The 20,961-nt window shown below is 49.9% G+C and overlaps 1 protein-coding gene across 2 annotated transcripts in view; it reads right to left on the bottom strand.

The window, feature by feature from the left end:
* The window catches only part of LOC122368311 (protein outspread-like), a 73,078-nt gene that overhangs the window by 10,720 nt on the left and 41,397 nt on the right, over positions 1-20,961 (bottom strand). For both annotated transcript variants that reach the window (XM_043342121.1, XM_043342120.1), the window contains exons 5-20: positions 19,905-19,983; positions 19,231-19,425; positions 18,162-18,313; positions 17,797-17,896; positions 17,315-17,442; positions 15,560-15,664; positions 14,990-15,106; positions 14,402-14,563; positions 13,799-13,950; positions 13,177-13,367; positions 12,239-12,786; positions 4,661-4,756; positions 2,271-4,190; positions 1,827-1,898; positions 1,110-1,493; positions 372-569 (exon numbers count right to left, since the gene is read on the bottom strand). In XM_043342121.1, coding sequence (XP_043198056.1) covers positions 372-569; positions 1,110-1,493; positions 1,827-1,898; positions 2,271-4,190; positions 4,661-4,756; positions 12,239-12,786; positions 13,177-13,367; positions 13,799-13,950; positions 14,402-14,563; positions 14,990-15,106; positions 15,560-15,664; positions 17,315-17,442; positions 17,797-17,896; positions 18,162-18,313; positions 19,231-19,425; positions 19,905-19,983 — 4,599 coding nt within the window. The remainder of the gene's footprint in view (positions 1-371; positions 570-1,109; positions 1,494-1,826; positions 1,899-2,270; positions 4,191-4,660; positions 4,757-12,238; positions 12,787-13,176; positions 13,368-13,798; positions 13,951-14,401; positions 14,564-14,989; positions 15,107-15,559; positions 15,665-17,314; positions 17,443-17,796; positions 17,897-18,161; positions 18,314-19,230; positions 19,426-19,904; positions 19,984-20,961) is intronic.

Genomic DNA, 20,961 nt, shown 5'->3' on the forward strand with positions numbered 1-20,961 from the left:
GACCAGAGTCTCATGTCGGCAAACGTTTGAAATATCTGACATCTAAACTCAATCATTTTTTTTTTAACTGACATTCATTTCGAGTGAATATTCTGACAGCCACAACGATTACTTTGTCTGTTCTACGAGCATTTGTCTGCTGTTGTTTGACGCTTTGCCTAGGCTGTATCTGCAAACGGAGTGACTTATCATTTCGGTCTTCTGCTTGAAGACACCAACGTCTAAAAACCTGTCCCTGTTTCAACATATCGACGAGTAAGCCTCACCTCCTATTTCATCCGACCGACGTGGTAAGTCCGTTTCTACAGTTTGATTGGCCTATTGCCATGATACCTTCGTCTCTTAATTATTTGATCAGCCTCCATCCTCACCTCGGACTCCTGTTTAAGCAAGCTGTGATGCAGTCGCCTCAGCTGTCGGTCCTGTTGTACCGCCGGAGTCCTCCGCGCAGGAGCCGAGCTCCCCCCGGCTCCGGCTCCCGTCCCGGCTCCCGTGGGACGGAGCAGCGCCGCCGACTCCTCCAAGGAGCCGAGGTGTTCGGCCAGGAGCGACGAGAACGCCTCCACCATCTGTGCAGACGAAATTAAACTTATTAGAGAGGTCTTAAAGTTCTCGTGACAAGTAAGGCTACTTTCTTTGATGTTTCCTACAAGTGTCAATGCATTTGATTTATAGGTTCGCTAGGTAGCGTTTTGGATGTGTGATACTTGAATTAACACCACTGGTTTTATTCTAGAACTAACGTTCATGAAACAACAGCGAGCATAAAAAGGTAGATTTTCGGTAACGTAACTGTACAGCACGGCAGCGAGTCGCTATATCAGTCTTCAGAGTTCAGTGTATCGGTTTACAGTCCGAGATGGGTATGTGGTCTCTTTCTCTGCGTGACCTTTGTGCATCGTGCTGTGATCAATACATCATTTTGTGTCCTGTGCATTGGCCTGAAGTCAGTATTTTGATATGTGGTACTCAGCATGTCAGTCTGTGTAGCCTTGGCATTATCGTTGATGATGCATCAATCTTATGTCAGTCCGAGTATGTCTGTGTAATTGGTTTGTAGCAAATGTATAAATTTGTACTATCAGTAAATCGCTGCGTGGTAGACTTACCCCACTAGAGACATTCTCCACGCCTTCTCCGGTAGTTAGACGATGCCTCAGCGTCCCCACTCTCCGATGTGTCTCCAACAGTAGCTGCAGTCTCAGTCTCCGCTCAAACGGAGCTGGTCTCCCAGCCGCCTGTAGCGCCTCAGCCAGACACGCCAACACCACAGTCTGGTAAGCCAGCCTCTCTGCCGAAAGCCGCCGCCTTTCGGCAGCCGTCCACCGCCGCGCCGCTTTTAGCTGCGCCTGAGCCTGAGCCTGCTCGTGGGCTTTGCGGAGTAGGAGTTGCCGAACGCGCTCGACCACGGCGCGAATACCGTCGCTGGGCTGAAGGCGAGCTCCGGAGAGAAGAGAGACGGTATCCGAGAGACGGCCACACACCGAGGATATCTGAAAAAGGAGAGAGACGGGTGGTGAGACACTGGCGGCTACCACTACTATCAAACAAATCAGACTTAGCATCATTTTACCAGTCCAATGCTCATGGTTTCCGTTTTCAAATTAACATTCATTTCGTTGCATGCATATTCTTGCAGATGTATCCTTAACAAACCAAAGCAGGCAAGTGTTAGCTGGAGCACGGCAATTACATGTCTGATATCACCATCAATTCACGTCAGGTGATCTGCAAAAGCACATACATTATACAAACATGGCCTAATATCTTATGTTAGATGTCCATTGTCCGTGCATTATAGGTAGTCTGTCCAAATAAGCACTCACCTCTGGTATTTCGGTAGCCTGCAGCTCGCCCACACAAGTCTCCAGTTGTTCACGAACTTGGCGCACCAGACTCTGTTGAACAGATGGAAAAACATAAGTGCCCGGGAGATGATCGATGACCCAATATACTCTCGTCTCATCCAATGACATTTCCTACCATTATGATCTGCCACTGTCAGTAGCAAAGGAAACGAATCTGATCTATTTCAAAACATGTAGGATTCACGATCTTTATGAACAGAGTGATCAACTCTACATCAACCCGCAGACTGACTGCTTCTCTGCTAACACATCTTTTACGAAGGAAAATGACTATCGCACTCTCTACCATCACGCCAAAACGTAACCTGAGCCATAACTCAGCTAGTTAACAACTAAGCCCAGCCCCCTCTTTCTCCCCACTCCCCCTCTACTTCATTCCCCTCCATTTCTCCCTCCTCTCACCTCCAGTTTTCTCAGTCTCGTCCTCAGCTCTCCGGTCGGACGGTCGGGAGAGGCCGGCCTCAGTTCTGCCGACCTCGCTCGAACCTTTCTCACCGGAGCAGGTGAAACCTTCCTCACCGGAGCTGGCGAGCGACGCGGAGGCGAGGGCGACTTGGTGTTACGCGCTGCCACTCGCTGTTCTAGCGAATTAACACGCATTATTACTTTTAGAGAGTCCGAAGCTGTGGCAGAGTCCAAACTCTTCCGACGAAGTCGCCAGGCTTTGGTGGATTCCTCGAAACTTCGAGAGCGTCGCGCACGGGCTGGTTCGGCTGTGCCTGAGCCTGTGGCGGCGGCGGCGTCTGGTTGGCTTGACCGAACGCTTGTAGTGGCTTGATCGGAGGTGTTAGAAGCCTGAGAGGCACTACCACTGGCGGGCTTTGCTTCGATCGCAGTCTTGCCATCCCAGGCAGCCACACGCTTCTCCAATTCTGATAGCTTGGTCTCCAGTTCAGCAGGGATGCTGAAAGATTCGCGACCCTTCAGAGAAGATGTCCTGCGTCGATCCCTGGCATCGCCCTTGGCCAACTTTTGCTTCAGCTGACGCGCTTGTTTTTCAGATGTAGCCAGCTTGGCGGTCAAGTCCTGAAGTCTGTCCTTCATCAGGGCTGCTTCCGCCGCCTGGGCTTCATTCCTGTTTTCTAGCTGCTGCTTCAACCGAGCCGTTTCTAGCTCAGTTTGATCTTGTTGACCCTGCAGCTCCCGCAGTTGACGTTTGAGAGCTCGAATTTCCGCTACGGCCTTGTCGAATCTATCAAGTAGTGCTGAGTATTCGTCTTGTAGCTGGTCGCGGCCGAGGCTGTCGGTATCAGTGGTGACTCCAGCAGTCAAGTCGCTCAAAGAAGCTATACTGGCGATCTGGAGCTGGCGTCGTGAGGACATCCTTTCACGGGAGGTACCCAAAGAAGTACTCCCCGCTCTTGATAGACCCCGCTGTCCGCTGAGGGCTCTGACACGAGCAGACAGAGTCTCATTCTCCTCAATGCCCTGTTGGAGTCTTGCCTGAACCGACTCCATCTCCTGACGAACTTCGGCCAACTCCTGACGTGCTTCGGTAAGCTCCTGACGAGCTGCCTTTGCCTCCTTCCTCTGCCTTTCTAGTTCCGACGCTCTGTCTTCCAGCAGTGACCTCAACTCATGCACCAGATCTTTCAGCTTGTACACTTCTGACTTGTCCTGCTTGATGGCATCTCGAGTACTCTGTTGTGCCTCTAGCTCGGCTTTGAGTCGACGCATTTCTGTCTCGCGAACAGTAGCTTCTTGACGTAGTCCGGCAACCTCTTGTTGGCGTCCTTGCCGCGATGCCTCCAGCTGATCAGTTAGCTGACGAAGCTGCGTCTCTGCCTGACGTAGCTGCGCCGTCAACTGATGCACGCTACGATCTGTCTCTGCATGTGCGTCACTCTTCTGTCGCAGCTCATGAAGTCGTTGTTCGGCTTCATTCAACTGTCTCTCCCAATCAGCGTGATCGCTGAGGTAGCGTTCTTCAAGTCTTTCGTAATGTCTCCGCCATTGTTCACCATCCTCCACAGCAGCTCTGCTCGCCTGGAGTTCATCATACTGCCTCAGCAGCTGGTGGTATCGCCTCTCTACTTGCTGAAGCTGCTGAACCTGGTCCGTCTGCTCCGCCAGCTGCCTCTCCTGATGTTGCAGCCGCTGAAGTAGCTGACTCAGCTGATGTTCTAGCGAGGAGGCACGTCCACGCCATTCCGCTAGCTCTGTAGCATGTCCAGCCTGTTCTGCGACCGCTCGACGAGCTTGGCGTTCGGCCTCGGATCTGTCGGCCTCTAGGACGGCGATACGTTGACGGAGTCGACTCAACACCGGGTCGTGGCCACCGGTAGACGGCTCGGTGGGCAGGGTGCGCAGGGAAGAGCGCAGCTGGAAGGGACGGAAGGGGGGGGGGGGTCAGACGGTGACTGGCGGGATTGGGGCAAGCAAGGGCATAAGGGGAGAGGTGAAATGCGCTTTACACCCCGATTGACAGAATGACGGAGGGTATATTGTCTCAAATAACTCGTCTAGAAAAGGTACGAGCATACCAGCACACCTGTAAACGAATTCGAGGTTCGCAAGAAAGATGTCTCGCAGCTGAGTTGAAGGCATAATTTTTTAAAAGTTATGAATAGAGCCAAACAGGCAACATTACTTAATAAGCCCCCGTATAAACGCAGCATAACACACTGCAATTGAAAGTATGCCCATTTAAATTGAAAACAGAGCAACCCCATGCAACGACCAAGTGCTAGCTTTGACACAAACATTAAACTTATATACCTATCATGAATCCCGACCCACAGGAAATAACCCATTGCCTTCAATCTGACCCCACCACATTCTTCCCAGCGCACCTTGGACCGGTCGAGGCCAGCAGTGAACGGTTCCCTGTTGTCCTCCAGTCGGCCCGAGTACAGACTATCCGAGCGCAGAGACGAGCGGAGAGACTCCTGAAACGAAAACACCAATTGTTAGAGCACGGGGAGGTTGAGGAGAGGCTTCGGGAGCCAGGTGGCTGAGGTTTAGATGCCAGGTATGATAGGTGATCTAGGTGGATCCTATACGTAGGGCAAAGTTTGTCATTCCATTTATGATCTCGGGTTGATGATTTGGTGTATGTGGCGCACCAACAACGAAGCTGGGGTTGATGCCACGTCAATGTTCATTGCTCAGGCACAGCAGCAGCCAAATTGGTATAGTGCCGTGGCCGGTGGCTATCCGGATTCCCAATCCAACGTCTCGTTACGCATAACGCAGAACACATGCGACAAGATAACAGTGTGCCAGCGTGACAGCCGTGATGTCTCCGTGACGGTAAAGCACCGTGACATTGGGACGGGAGATATCTTTCAATGACAGTGACACATCTCAGAACGTTGCCGGCGCGACGATCACGGCATGATAGGCAATGCCTCCGTGACTGCGACAGTATAGCGATGATACTGAGTTCACGATGACTGTGACATATATCCGTGACGCTTTGTCTGTATTGGGGATGGAAAGAGAAGAGAGAAAGCGGAAGGACTGGGACCAAATTGTGATGACGTTGAGCACCCTACAGCCTCATTAGCCTAGCGCGTGATTAGGGAGATAAACTTTAGCCGGATTTCAGCTAACTTAGCGTCATAGAGGCTCAGCTTCATCTGCATTCTGCATGAAATATCGCACATAACTATCATAGGAGTGTACGCACACACTGCTGTATCATCAATGCCTCATTTACCATAGTGTATTTACAACCTACAAATCGCGCAAACTAATGTTATCAAAATTGCATTAGGCATTGATTATACCGTAAGTATTTGTCAGTACAACCCCAAGCCAGGACCCTGCAGTTATAGCCGCAATCCAGCACAATACACCACACAAAAATATCGTAGTTATCGTACATCTCGGCGGCAGCAACTGACCGAAACTGATAAGCAGCGACCCGTTACGGTCCCATTTCCGGTCATATCAGTGGTCACTGTACGGACCAAGACGCATCAGCCCATATCCTGTGACATAGATAACATGAATCCTGTGATAGTTACGATATAATCGTGATCATCCGCTGGTAATGATAACGGTGTGGTCAAGATCATCTGGAAGAAGTGGACGGACGAATTTTGGTAATGGTGATCGTCCGGTAGTGATAATAATGATGACATGAGCGTCGAGTAAAGATTTCGGTGTTCACAATAACTGTGAATGGGCCGAGCGGTGGCAGGTTGAGTATTTTCGTGACTGTATCAGTATGCTTTCGTGACTGTACCGGTATGCGCCGGTGGAAGCAGCTAGGCAGGCAGCGAGCGAGAAAGAACCATACCTTTCCGATCGTTTCCCGGATAATGGTCGGTCCGACAGAACGGAGAGACGGAGATAGAGGGCAAGGAAGGAAGGGAGGGATGGAGGGAGGAATGGAGAGAGGTAGAGAGAGAGAGAGAGAGAGAGAGAGAGAGAGAGAGAGAGAGGGAGGGAGAGAGAGAGAGAGAGAGAGAGAGAGAGAGAGAGAGAGAGAGAGAGAGGGAGAGGGGGCGAGAGATATGACGCAAGGAAGACAAGTTATGTACTACCTAATGGCAAAATCTTAGCATGAACAATTAAAAAATATGACTGAATAACCAAAGCAGCATTCATGCCCGGTCAAAAATATCCCAAACAAACCATCAAACAAACAAATCAAACCAACCCAACCACAATGATAAGCAAATCAATCCAAGCATATCTTCCTTTCAACGCCGGCTGCCCCGCGCTGAGCCGCCGCCGCCGGCGCCTCGGGCCATCTCGTTCCGGTCAGCTGACAAAAGAGAAACCGTGGGGCTACGAGCGGCGGCGGCGGCAGCGGTTCGTGAGAGCGCATACGGCTGGGTCGCACGGACCTGTTCGTCCCACCGACCTACTCCCGATACAGCCGAAAACGGCCCAGAGTGGGACGAGATGTGGGGTGGGTCGGTTTGGAGCTGGATGGATGGAGGGAGGGGGATATAGATGTGTCACCGTGATAGGCGAAATGAATCCGAGGAAAACGTCGCAAAGTTCACCACAGAAAACGTCACAGGCTCCATAAAGTTAACATGGAAAAGGTCATAAACGTTACAAAGTATCCATGAAAATGTTGCAACTCTCAAAAAGTAAGTATGAAAAAACGTCAAAATGATTCCGGGTTATATAAGCATCGGACAGCGTTTTGAGCACACGACTGGATAAAAGAAGATGGGAAAGAAACCTTATGAGGTATTACGTAAGCGATTCGACGTGAGTAAGCCCGAGAGGTGAGACACAATGTTGGAATGTCAGGGTATAACCTAAACGGACAAGCTGACGACTGCAAGAAGAAGAAAGAGATTAAGGAGAGAGAGAGAGAGAGAGAGAGAGAGAGAGAGAGAGAGAGAGAGAGAGAGAGAGAGAGAGAGAGAGAGAGAGAGAGAGAGAGAGAGAGAGAGAGAGAGAGAGAGAGAGAGAGAGAGAGAGAGAGAGAGAGAGAGAGAGAGAGAGAGAGAGAGAGAGAGAGAGAGAGAGAGAGAGAGAGAGAGAGAGAGAGAGAGAGAGAGAGAGAGAGAGAGAGAGAGAGAGAGAGAGAGAGAGAGAGAGAGGAAACACTGGTCTGAACTTGTCCGAACTCCTATTCCTTGTGCCCTCTGCATGCTCTCGGTCGTCCCAATAGCGTAACCGGCACCTCCCGACCCATCCATGACCTCTCAAATCCGCTATGAGCAGCCACCAATGGCCGACAAGACCAGCACGCTTGGTTAGCAGTCCGAAACATATGGCACACTTGAACGCATGGTGACGGGCGATAAACGCACCAGAACAAAACCACTGTGCACCGCCGCTCAGGAATGTAACGGGGACGAATAAGGAATTTACTGGTGCACAGTGGAACTCATCGATATACATATGCACAAACGTTTTACAATTGCATTAGCCATCTGAGCACCGAATCTGGGAGATAACTGAACCTTCACAATTGACTTATTTTGAGCCATTCACTTAAAGGGACCCTCCCACCTTAACATTAGATTTGAGTTGAGATAGCCAAAATGGGGTCCCTGGCTCACAATTACCGGTTTCGGCACTCACAACATCGAGAAATGCCTTAAATCGGAAATATTGAATTTCAAAATTGCAGCATTTTGATTCAGAGGGGCTAATGCTTAGGAATACCCCTCTGAATGTGTGACGTCAGCGCAAATATCTAACGATTTTTAAATGTTTGACTAAAACGTTTTGTAGCACGCGGTGGTATATGCTATTTGCGCGCAACATCTGCCGCAAACGCCGCACTTCTAAAATAAAGTCGCTAGAAACAGCGGAGATCCCAAAAAAGTAAACAAAAGTAAAAGTCTAATATCTTGAAAACCGGTGAATATTTTTCGGTGAAATTTGGTAGATATTCGTTTTCGATCTTTCTGAACCGAGCGACATCACTTTCATGCCAATTCATAAACTTCTTTGAAGGTGGGAGGGTCCCTTTAAGGGAAGAAAATTAAAACGCATCACATTAAAACGTCGCTGCGATTTTTTTTTATACCTAAGAATATCAAAATGATGCAATTTAGTCGAAAATTGCTGAAGCATGCTGGCGTAGCGTAGCTTTGATAGCACAACTTTTGTTCAAACCCGTGCCTTTCCTGTAACAATCGTTACACCGGAACCACCCACTATACCAGCTGTGACGAACCGTGACAGGCGCACCGGACATATAGACACGGTCGAGCGCTTGCCGCCCCTCCCCCGCGAGCGGCGTGGCGTGTGGAGGGGGAGGGGGGGGGGGCAACGGGCAACGGAACGGGCAACGAGAGAATGTGAAACGGAAGCATGGGAGAGGGTAAAGATAGGTGAAAACAAAACCTGGCAATTCTGCATGAGAGGTCTGGCCGAGACGAGTAACAGTTGGAGAGATAGACTCGAATACGATATCAAAATTTGGAACTTCGGGTCCTTTGGGTGGGAAGTGGGAACTGACGCCTGTACCGTTTTCGGTGACATGTCGTTTCGTGGTCCTCGTCCGTAAATGTAAATCGAACTTTCAAATCCACTCGTGACTCGTGCCTCAACCTTGTCGTGAAGATAAAGAGCCGTTCGAAGTTTAATGTTCCTAAGCCACGCCATATCCCTTTAATCGTGACGTTTATGCTGCCTTTCACTCCGATTAACAGCAAATCAGAACACCCAACCTACACCACACCACACTACCAGCCCCGAAAGAGTCACTACCAGGCCCCGGGGCGGTTCAGATACGTTCGTGCCCTATTCGCTACATACCTTCGGATTATGCGCCGGCACAAGAGGTGCACGCTGTGTCCACGGCACGCCGGCCATAATGCGACGTCACGATGTCACAAAACGTCACACAACGTCACTTCAGCTCCACAATAGCCCCCTCACGTCAGTCCGTCACATCAGCCCGAAGCTTTGGCTCCGACTGACAACGTCTTGCCACCACAGGTCTCTCACAGACAATGGCGTCCAGACACTTGAGCCGACGCCTGAACGGGATCCGTCGGAATCCACCTTTCAACACCCGTGACTCATGACCGGATATCTTCTCGTGATCACAGATGGCTCGTGAGTCGTGATCACGGATGACTCTTGATCTCGAATGACTTGTGAACGGATATCTTGTGATCACGGAAGACTCGTATCACCAAGTCACGACCGGATATCACTCAGACCAGACACGCTCACTAGTCCGTAGACCATAGACTACATGGACCACACGGACCATACGGACCACCAAACGAACCATACGGACCGGCCGCGGACCACCACGGACCACGCGACGCGCCCGGCCGACCGCACACAACTGCCGGCTTGCCGGCGCGGCGGACCGGCCGGCTCACTAGCCACGGTAGAGCGACCGGTTTTCACCTGCGCAGAGGCCGGCCTCCGGCGCGGCGGCCGGGTGACTGACTGACTAGACTAGGCGGGCGGGCCGGCTCAGGGGCTCAGGTGGGTCTAATAGGCTGAGAGGAGGGACACAGGGACCCAGGAGGGTCTAGTAGACTGATCGAGTGGATCCAACGGCCCAGGAGGATATAGTAGACTGAGCGGGAGAACCCATGGGGCCCAAGGAGGGTCTTGTAGGCCGGACGGGCTGGCTAATGGGCCCAGGAGGGTCTGGTAGATTGAGCGGGAGGACTGAGGGGGCCCAGGAAGGGTTTGGTAGACTGGGCGGTGGACCAAGGGGACCCTGGAGGGTCGAATAGACAGAGCACAGACCCCACAAACCCTGACTACTGTAGCTTTACCTGGAAGACCAAAGGGACAAAAGGGTATAGCTGACTTGGCGAGCCAATGGGCGGACTCAGGGGCCAAGGAAAGTTAGTATCTTAGCTGGAACTTCTGGAAGATTTTAGGGCACAATAGGTCTAGGCTGAGCAGACGAACCAACGAGATCCCGCCGAATCAATGGCTAGGCCAGAAGGGTTCGAAAGTCAAAGGGTCTAAGAGACTGAACGGACCGACCTCACGAGTCAATGTCCCGGGGGCATTGCCGAGACAGGCCAGATGACCCAGAGGCCAGCGGCCACTGACAGACTAACTAAGCGGGAGGACCTTCGGCGGTCCTCATCGAGGGAACGGCTCTGACTACGGCTAATCGGTCTGACGTCGGTCGCTAAAGCGAGCGGACGTTACTGAGTGGGTGTGGCTGGGGGGGGGGGGAGGGTTCCGGTGCATACTCTTTGTGTGTGCGCGCGTGTGTGCGTGTGTGGATATGAAAGTTACAGCTGATCCAGCAATGACAATAGCGACAGTGGGTGCATTCAGACTTCATTAAACACTTTACGGGAGGCAGCATGGTAGACTATCTTTTGATGTATTATACCGAACAATGCAGGATTGGATTTACCATTATCATATCGCCAGCAAGGGTACCATTGCATTCGTATAACGTCTTCAATAGAAGTTCCTTCGTTATGTGAAAACCTGAAACACTGTGCACCTGGTGTGGAGCAATGACGCTCGGACAGCGCTTGGCTCGAGGTCAGTGCCTTGATTATTAAAATTAGATCGCTTCGGTTAGCGAGTAACAAGCAGATTGAAAATGCTTTCATAACATACCATGTCGACCACTACGCTACATTCGCAATTCAAATGAAATGCATATTGCATACAGTCGTAGAAAGGGTAGGGCGGACGCAAGGTTGTTACCAGGATTTAGGGAAAATTTCGACGGCTGTTGATCAATTACGAATGAAGAAAGGGTGTAAAATGTGAATATCATTCGTAGCGACATTTACCGGCCCGTACCGGGGCAAAGGACAGGACGTTTTACGCCTCCGGTCCTTGTTGCTCCCTCGTTAGTATCGTGTTGCCGTTTTTGAGACACCTTACCTATGGTTTTTCACACCACCTCATTTTGACACACGTCATTTACGCACATAAGAAAAATTCAGACCCAAGTAATGCAAGGCCAGGTCACATCAAGTGTCACATCAAGTGTCACCAGGCCACCTCAAGATAAATTTAACCACTCACCATAGCTACACCGGCTAAACGATTGATTCAAAACTTTTGGCGATCAATAATTGTAGCAAGTTGTTTAAAATGTTTATTTCAGGAGCCGAGTTAGATGGTGAAAAACGCCCCCCCCCCCTCCCCCCACACGCCCTTTCATATGTTACTATCGGGTCTCTACTCTAGCACGGTTTGATCAAATGCACTGCTGCAGGTTCCTGCTCTGTCGTCTTAACTTCGCTGGAAGTATCTTTTTCTGAATTGTGTTTGTTTCGCAGCATAATAGCCGTTTTTACGACGGGCTTTCCGGCGAGTGCACCTGATTTGACCAAATCTGCACCTTATCTCTTTTACAGCAAATATCTTTATTTTATGAATTTATTTCAGTGTTTTAATCGAACTCTCTGATAATATGACAAAGCAGGCATATAAGCAGTTAGTGCAATTCTAGCTGATAGCTACTAAGAGACACACTGAAGCTGATTTGACCAAATCTGCACGTGATCTGCACCTGATCTACACCAGATGTGCACCAAATGTGTACCAGATGGCCGTCGTGAAAACGGCTAATATGCGATCGATTTTTTGTTTTTGCTGTGCGTCAAACAGCTTAAAACTGAAAAATCACTCATCGTCCGATAAAATTCATATCAATTCAAACATGAGTGTGTGGTATAGGGGAAGATCTCAACATTCACTGGCCCTCTCCTCAGTGTCTAACATGTTGGCTCACTTCCACAGGAACAGGCCACGTCTATTATAACCATGCAAATGAAGGTAGGAAAAGAAAGCCCACACTGTAAAAAAAAGTTTAGCACCAATGTCAAAAACCAGCTCCTGTACCGGCTATTTTAAGCACCCTAAATGGGTGCAATCATTTAGGGTGCTTAAAATAAGCCGGTACAGGGAGCTACTTTTCGAGATGGGTGTTTAACTTTTCTTTTCAGTGCAGGCACCTGATTGATTTAAAAACTCATGATTGTACTTACCCTGCCGAGTCCCCAGGAACGTCTGAAAGGCGACACTTCAGCCACTGTGGACTGCTTCGGCTGCTGCTGCTTTTGTTGTTCCTCTTGCCGCTGCTGAAGATTACCTTGCTGCTGCTCTTGCTGTTGATGTTCCTCCTCCTGCTGTTTAGGTTGATCTTCCTGCTCGGTTGTTCCCAGCCGCTGAGTCTGCTGCTGTTGCTGACGATTGTCTGTTCTTTGCAATGGCGCATGTTGTCGCTGCAACGGCTCATGTTGTCTCTGCGACAGCGGTACTCGCTGCTGAGATTCCTTCTCTTCACACTCCTGTTGAAGCTGCCCTGCTAGCTGCTCTTGTAGCTGCCCTTGTTGCTGCCCTTGTTGCTGCTCTCCTTCAACATTTACACCCTGCATTGCCTCCTGATCCGCTGACTCAGTCGGGGTCTCTACAGGTGATCCGAGCTCCTCAGGAGTCGGGAACTGATCCAGGGTGCTGCTCCGTGATCCGTCTGGTGAGGAACGAGACCGCTTGGTGGAGCGAGAGCTGCTGGAGGAGCGAGAGCGAACCCGATCTGGAATGGAGGACAGACGTCACGGTTAGATGACGGGCGGAGCAGCTATGGCACGGCAACAATGAAAACATCGGAGAAAGGTGCGTGCCCTAATTATATGTCATGTCATATAAACCGGGCAAGAATCGAAAAAATAGTGTTTGCCTTACACGTATATCGATTTATCCATGCATACCAGCTGTTATACCAATCGATACATGTTCAGCCAACAAAGATCCACAACAAATATCCATAAAAGCTAAAACATCTTGAGGATTTCCCCAGTCAAGATGATGTTCATAGTTACCAGGAACATGCTAGGTAACGTTTTAACCTAAGCGGAGCAATTGAAATACCAGAGACCAGCACCGGCGATGCATATAACAACGAGCAGCACTGAGCAAAACTCACCTTTGGTTCGAGTCAGTGACCCCAGTGATTCTGGCGGTGAGTCGGAAATCTTATCGGCCCGCTCCCCACCACTGCCGTCAGAACTCTCAGAGGCCGATCGACAGGAGTCGGTAGACTGTGGCGCCGCCTGGCGGCCGCTAGACGGCGCCACCATCGCTGTGTCGCGCTCGGCGGTGGTATACAGTGGGCGCCTGTTGGAACATAGGAGGTTGTGTAAGAGTTGGGCAGATACCGTGCTAAACAATACATGTCATGAGCTATACATTGAAAACATAGCAAAGCTTTATGAAAGTACTTTCCAAAGACGTCATAGATTTGTCATTTTCGAGCTCAACTGAAACAGGGTTTAGCAAAATAGCCTACTGAAAGTAAATACAACTCAACCTATAGCAGTCTAATTGGGGATACAATATCTGTATACAGGTCTTTGACAGACAAATATGCCCGGGACACTTATACACAGACGGATAGACAGACGTATGGACCGAAAGACAGGCCGACGGGCCGACAATCACACAGGCAGCCAGCCTGACAGGCACACTAGGAAGCAGCCCCACACATGGCAGATACACTACACCTTTCTCTCCTGACTTTGGATCAGACAGATGGTGGCCATTCTCACCTGGCCGTGTCCAGTTGCCGCTCCAGCCGCTCCCCCAGCGACAGACGGTGGTCCGAGTCAGACAGGTGGGCGGCGCTCCGCAGCGCCTGGATCCAGTTTCCGCGGATCCCGGAGGTCATTGCTGACAGCTGGATACGGGTTCCGTCCCACGTCTGAGGGGAAATGGAGCAAAGGAGACGCATGAGTTATAGGGATGTGCACAAACATTGTACGGCTCACCCCGTGAAGGAGCCGCTCGCTTGGGATGAACGATTATTTGACTCAATAGCAATATTTATTTTAAATTGCAATGTATCATGGTACCTAGCCTCAAGCACTTCCAAGTCTCATCAACAAAAAGGAAACGCCTTTAGGGAAAGCGAATTGACCCAGACCATATAATATATAAATATAATTAATTTCGGTACTTTTACGCGCATTATCCGAAATATTAAATAATCTTCACTAGCTCAATTCCTAAACTACCATTAACTTTGTTCTCCTCAAGGCCCAGGAGACCCAGTTTGTTCTACATTTCGTCTCCCTATCATTTGGTATCTGTATTATTATCTGCCATCACCGAGGGCTGAACTCGTATATATTTTCCTCCCGGCTCCCCCTTACCGTGATCTGGAAGCCGTAGTTTTTCTCAGTCTCACACTCCTCGACCCACTGTGCGCCGTTCAGGTCAATGAGGCCGTCGGTGACATTGAGGTCCTCCGCTCCCGTGTCTCGGTATAAGATGAGCGAGGTGCCTCTCAGGACGAACCAGTGTTTGGCCCACGTCTGTGAAGGACAGGGGAAACATCAAATGAGTTGCAAATCATAAGTGAGCATATCAGTAAAACGCAGAACAGAGCTACCTTTTGTAGGTACGGGACGCTTGAAACCTGTAGGAAGAATCGACGGGCTGGACGAAAATTGCCATAAGCAAGCGACATTTAACGTTTACATTGTATCAATTTTACACGACAATCACTTGCGCGCAGAATATCACAGTGTAAAAAATGGTTTGCTTGGCTTTGACGTCTCAATTGTGCTGATTGCTCTGCGGACAAAAAAAAATAAATATACGCTCTTGGACATAATTGGCAGCGGGCAAAAGCGAGTTCCCATGTTTTGACGATATCAGTTGAATCATGAATCCCGACATTCGTGTGCGCCACTAAATGTGCCCGCTTCTCTACGTTTCTACGTCCTCCGCGTTCTGACCTTTTTCTCGGTGAGCTTCATCAGCCATCCCTTTTTGATCCTGAGCAGTTCCTCTGCCGGCAGGTTGACCCGCAGCTCCGTTGTGTCGCCGCCGCCGACCACAGCGTCACCGGCGTCCTGTCGGGAAACGGAGAAGCATGCAATGTTAGTGAGGTAATTGAGAGCTCAGGGGTTTGGTGTAAATTTTCAATCGAAGGTTGTTGAATGTTGCTGACAGTGCCAGGTCCGCCACTGGTTCCCTAGTGCAGTAGTGCATTGATTGTCTGAAATGGGCAAAAGACGGTCCCCCGGCCATTGACAATGCCCTTTCACGTAGGTGCTATTCATTAGTGCGCCCCTTGTATTTCATGCCGCCATCCGGGTGCACTTCTCACTGTCTCACAGCTCTCTATAACGCGGAAATTAACATTGATATAGCGCTACATTTCGGTTTTCCAGTCATATCTAGTCCAGTAATTAACCACTTGATTGTCCCCTGGCATTCACTGACAGTCTACTGATGGTCCCTGGATGATCCTCTGATGGTCCCCTGGTCCAGTGAAGGTCCCCCAGACCACCCACTACACTCACGGGTCTGTCGGTGCCAATGACGACATCGGACGGTGGGGTGGCGGACCGACCCACCGACGAATCGTCGTCGTTCTCCCGAGTCGGCTTCTCGTCAGCTGACTGAAGCTGGAGGGAGGGAGAGAGGGGAGAGAGAGAGAGAGAGAGAGAGAGAGAGAGAGAGAGAGAGAGAGAGAGAGAGAGAGAGAGAGAGAGAGAGAGAGAGAGAGAGTGAGAGTGAGAGAGAGAGAGAGAGAGAGAGGGAGGGAGGGAGGGAGGGAGGGAGGGAGGGAGAGAGAAGCGGGTAAGATGTACGCATGTGATTGGGTGAAAAGGCATCCAATCGACGTGAATTGACTTCAGAGTCATACGTCCCCGGTGCTTCGAGAGGTCACTTCAGATATGGTTACGAGCGAGCGAGCGCAGCGAGCGAAGCGAAGTCTTTTCAATATAACGGAAAAATCTCAGCATGAGCGGCCCGGCCCGGCCCGGCCTGTAACGCTTTTGAGAGGCTTATATCTCAGCAACCGCTGGACCGATTGGCCTGCGGTCTTTTTTGCTGGGTAGCCCCATCCCTTCTACTCCGTAATTGACTACTTTTGATACACCTCAGTGACCGTCGTGGCACGTGCCACGTGAAAAGTCAAGGATGTTCAAGCTGTTTTACAAAAGTAGTGATTTTGAAAGGCGTATATCTCAGCAGCCGCTTGGGCGATTGACTTGCGGTAATTTTTGTAGGGTAGCAGGCAGCATCCCTTCTACCAAAAAATAGGATACCTACTCTCGATGCATGTGGGTCACCCCCAGTGCATGTGCAAAATACAACAATAAGAGGTGTCAAATTTGTTCCCATTTTAATAACTCGGTAATTACTGGGGCGATTTCGCTGAAACTTGGCATACAGGTAGGCACCCACCAGGCAATGCATTCCCATGTGTTGCGGTTAAGGTGCTACTGCACGTGCGCACGTGCAGGGGGCGCTTCCAGATCTCGAGAACGGCTGGGCCGATTGCGCTCAAATTTGGTACACGGTTGGGGACCAGTTAGTAGGGTGCCGTGCAAAAGTCAGTTTGGACCCCGTTTGCACGTGCGCACGTGCAGAATGCCGCTTCCAGATCTCAGGAACGGCTGGGCCGATTGCGTTCAAATTTGGCACACGGCTATCGACCGGTTAGAAGGGTGCTTTGCGCAAGTCCGTTGGAAGTACCCTCTCGCCCTTCCGCACGTGCAGGGCTCACTATCTCGCTCGCTCGTTCTTCGCCGAAAAGGCGTTTTACTGGTACGTTAAATTGTTCTTTGTATCATTTTTTTATATTGATAAACAGGTTGAACAGTCACAGAATCTATGTGGCCGTCAAAACTCGAAACAAAGGTTTCACCTGATGCCACCCTTTCAAACACAAGTTCCACAATATAAGTCCACCGTTCCATGCTTCTATCCTCAGGATACTGAAATCCTTCTCCTCCACACCGCCACCCCCTTCCGGGCTGGACAGGCAACTTTATCTCATGCGGGCTGCTCCCTTGGAGCGGCACCGCTGCTCCCGAGGGAGCGCACCCCGTAGCCGGGTGCAGTGAGTGCCTTGGGGCTGGGTGGCCTGTCTTCGGACGGGCTCAGCCCCGGCGACTCACTAGGGTGCCTGCCCAGACCAATGTCTCCCCCTATATCCTATCATCCTCCCGGCTCTGAAATGGTCTTACTGGACCGAAAGGGCCTAACCCAACAACAACAACAACAACAACACAATATAAGTGTCCAATGCTACCTGTCGGTCTTACCTTGCTGTGCTCTATACTCTGCAGGAAGGAGAGAGTCCGAGTGGGCCTGGGTCGAGTCAGAGAGTCAGCGATGTCCTTCAACTTCTCCTCCCGCCGACTCGAGTAGTCAGCCAGGTCACCGCCGTCCTCTGAAGAACAGGACGCATGAGATGGTCAAACCGTGCACAAGATAGTGGTCCGACATGAAGTAGTCTGAGTCAATCGGCAAAATGCATCGATATTCAGTCATCCAAGCGGCTAGTTCACACCATGGGTACCCCTGAACAATTTAAGAGAAAATAGATAAGCAAACGCTGATGTCGGAGGCATCGAGTAGCACAAAACTCACAACATATCGAAGGCACAGAACATGATCCTTTTATTGAGCTTTAGTAAAACGAACCACGGACGAAGCAGCATTTCTGCCACTCATTATACTGCATGTCCCTTCTCCAATCCTCATGCCAAGTAGCATAATGAATTTAGCCAGTGCAACTGTTTACCTTGTTTGCCGGTAGATGTCAGTCTCGCAGAACCGCTAGAGTCCGTCGCGTCCAGGCTGTCCGTGATCCTCTGAGGCTGCTCCTCTTCATTCAGGAAATTCTGTAAAAAATTGTCTTGGTGAGTAATATAGCTTCACAAGGGCGTGTACTAAGAGACATTCTAAGTAAATGCCCTCCGAAGTAGATATTTTATCGATGAATTCAATGACCTCGCAATGTTCAACCAACAAGGTTCACTATTCAGTGTAAAATCGTACCAAGTGACCAACAACTGCTGAAAACAAGCTCAAAGCAAGTTCCGAGACCTATTTCACTAAGATCGACAGTTTTACCCAGACTGGCAAAATACCGACAGAGTGTCCTACCTGGCTGGAGCGGCTGGTGCTGAGTATTTCGGCGATGGTATCGGCCGACTTGGCTCGTCCCTGTCGGGTCTGACGGGCCAGTTTGGCAAGTCGTCGGGTCCGACAGCGGTCCTGGGTCGGCGGAGACTCGGAGGAGGCCGGTAGCGGGTCCGCTGAGGGGCACAGACACGAAAATTGGTTATCATCCGATCCAAACTATAGTTACACGGGGGGAGGCGCACAGGGTTGCACATGCACGGACATAAGTTGTCGTCCATGTACAGAGACAAGTTATCATTCAGCCAAGTTTCGGTGTGTTTGTGGGGGGAGGGGATCCACTGAGGGTTAAAAATGCATGCATCGGTCATGACCTAGCAGCTGAGACTCGAGGAATCAGTCTGGTGAGGGCTGGGAACACAGATACTGCCCATAAAACTGCCGAGACTCAGGGGGGCTCGGGAAACAGCCGAGACTCAGGCACGGATACTGTACCAAGATAAACTGAGAAACGCTGACACAGTATCTGCTTCGGGGTATATACAGCATGCATGTGGCGTTGCTTGCACTTGCAGAAACTGACAAACCCGAAGATGCACTCACATATACAATGCAAAGCGAGATTTTCGTTGAACTTTGTAAGCATGAGGAGATGTGCTACGACAAATAAGGAATGCGTGAGACAATGCCTTGCCTTGATGATGTAACAGCGCTGTCACCGCAACGGTGGGGATTGCTAACACTACATGCCAAGTTGAGGGCGTCTGAGCGATACTTCGTCTGCAGTGACTACGCACGTTGTACCGCAATATATATCCATCCACGCCAATTTCCAATATGTAGTGTTATCAGTTTCCCACCGTTGCGGTGACAAGCGCAAAGGTCGTGATATCAAGTGTAGATGATATGACATCACAGAAACCATGTAAAGACACAATACGACTGCATCTCCACCAGAAATTTCACCGACCTGTAAAGAGCCGGAGAGCTACCGGCTCTATCTATACAGTTTAATAAGTCTACTCTAGAGCTTCCCGCCCTAGCAAAACTGAGAGCTCTCTCAGACTTGCTATCATTAGCTGATCTCACTTACCGTCATTGGCTGGTTGAGCCGCCCCCGGAACCGGTAGAGGCTCACTGGCCGGTGGTCGATTCTCTTTAGCTGCAGGCTGGACCGAGGGTCTACTCTCCCTCGGAGGGGGCTGGGCAGGGGGCCGGGCGACAGGCTCTGACTGACAACTCATCAGACGTCGTCGGCTGACGGGGGGTGTTTGGAACGGCTCGGCACCTGGAGAAGTGGTGATGCAGGGTTAGACGATAGACAAGACAGTGCCATTGATTCATTTTGATTATTATTTTGATTATTTTGATTGATTCTCACGCAATGATGCAATTGTTATTGAGCCATTCATTCATTCATTCATTCATTCATTCATTCATTCATTCATCCATTCATTCATTCATTCATTCATTCATTCATTCATTCCTCCATTCATTCATTCATTCATTCATTCATTCATTCATTCATTCATTCATTCATTCATCCATTCATTAACTAATGCGCTAGTTCAATGATTTCTTTAGCCACCCATTGATTCATTGATTCATTCATTAATTTACTCGCATAATTCTCATTAATCTCACTCACTCACTCACTCACTCACTCACTCACTCACTCACTCACTCACTCACTCACTCACTCACTCACTCACTCACTCACTCACTCACTCACTCACTCACTCACTCCCTCCCTCCCTCCCTGCTTACCTGATGCTTCTCGGGTGGTAGCAGAAGAATGAGTGCTGGCCCTTCCGCCAGGGAAGGTGGCGTTTCGTTTGTTTCGGCCCTGAAACAAACCAAATTTGAATTACAATGATGAGCATGTCATAGGTATCTTGCGACACTGATACCATGGGTTGCACGACAGATAAACAAGAAATCGCCAATTGCCGACACAGCTAAGACATATGGGTTGATAAAATAGGTACATCATGCATGCGTGTTGATATCTGACAAAGACAAATGCTAAAAGTCTAATGAGCTTAGCACAAATAAAGAAATACAATATTCAAGCACGATGTTTCAAAGTGTCTTTCAAGCTGCACGCTACTCCAACAATGTCCAATGTAAAGGCAATACCTTCCATACGTCATGCGCTTTGCACAAGCCATGCATGAATGGATGGTGACTCAGCGAGAGGGCGTGTTCGACCTTTCGTTCTAGGTACGGATGCATAAGCACAATCACGAATGTATTGTTTCTTTGAAGTGCATGGAGTTGGGAAGTCTTGAGTACTCAAAGAGCAGGGGGGTACATGACGTTAAAAAGGGGTCAATGCTCTCCATGGCATGCACGCAAGGACAGCGTCCTAGAAGCAACTTAGCATCGGACACGCGAGCTCAGCATTAACACGCCAAAAGTGTGGAAACACCTCTAATCCGCCGGCAGTAAGTAGTTCTGAGTTCACATTATAAGAGCATCCACTCCATTGCTGGCAGGTAGCAGCATTCCAATATTGATGCCTAACCAGTCCTTCGTATCTTGGCATCTGGCAAATTCTAGCGTCTTGCTCTGATACATACCTGGGAGTTTTCCTGAACGAAAGCCACAGCAGGGGACCTAATCCACAAACTAACATTGACAGATCATTGGGCGCCCATTATCACAAAACCCCGGACACCCACGGCACAATGCACATCCCAAGACACTCATAGGACAATTACCGACTTCTCACACTGACCATGCTGGCCATGCAACCCTGCCGTAGATCCAATCTAAATTTTGAGGCACATCCCCAGCGCATACCCTAACACATCCAAGGGGG

Source organism: Amphibalanus amphitrite, unplaced genomic scaffold, assembly GCF_019059575.1.
Source record: "Amphibalanus amphitrite isolate SeventyFive unplaced genomic scaffold, NRLGWU_Aamphi_draft 000938F_arrow, whole genome shotgun sequence".
NCBI lineage: Eukaryota > Metazoa > Arthropoda > Thecostraca > Balanomorpha > Balanidae > Amphibalanus > Amphibalanus amphitrite.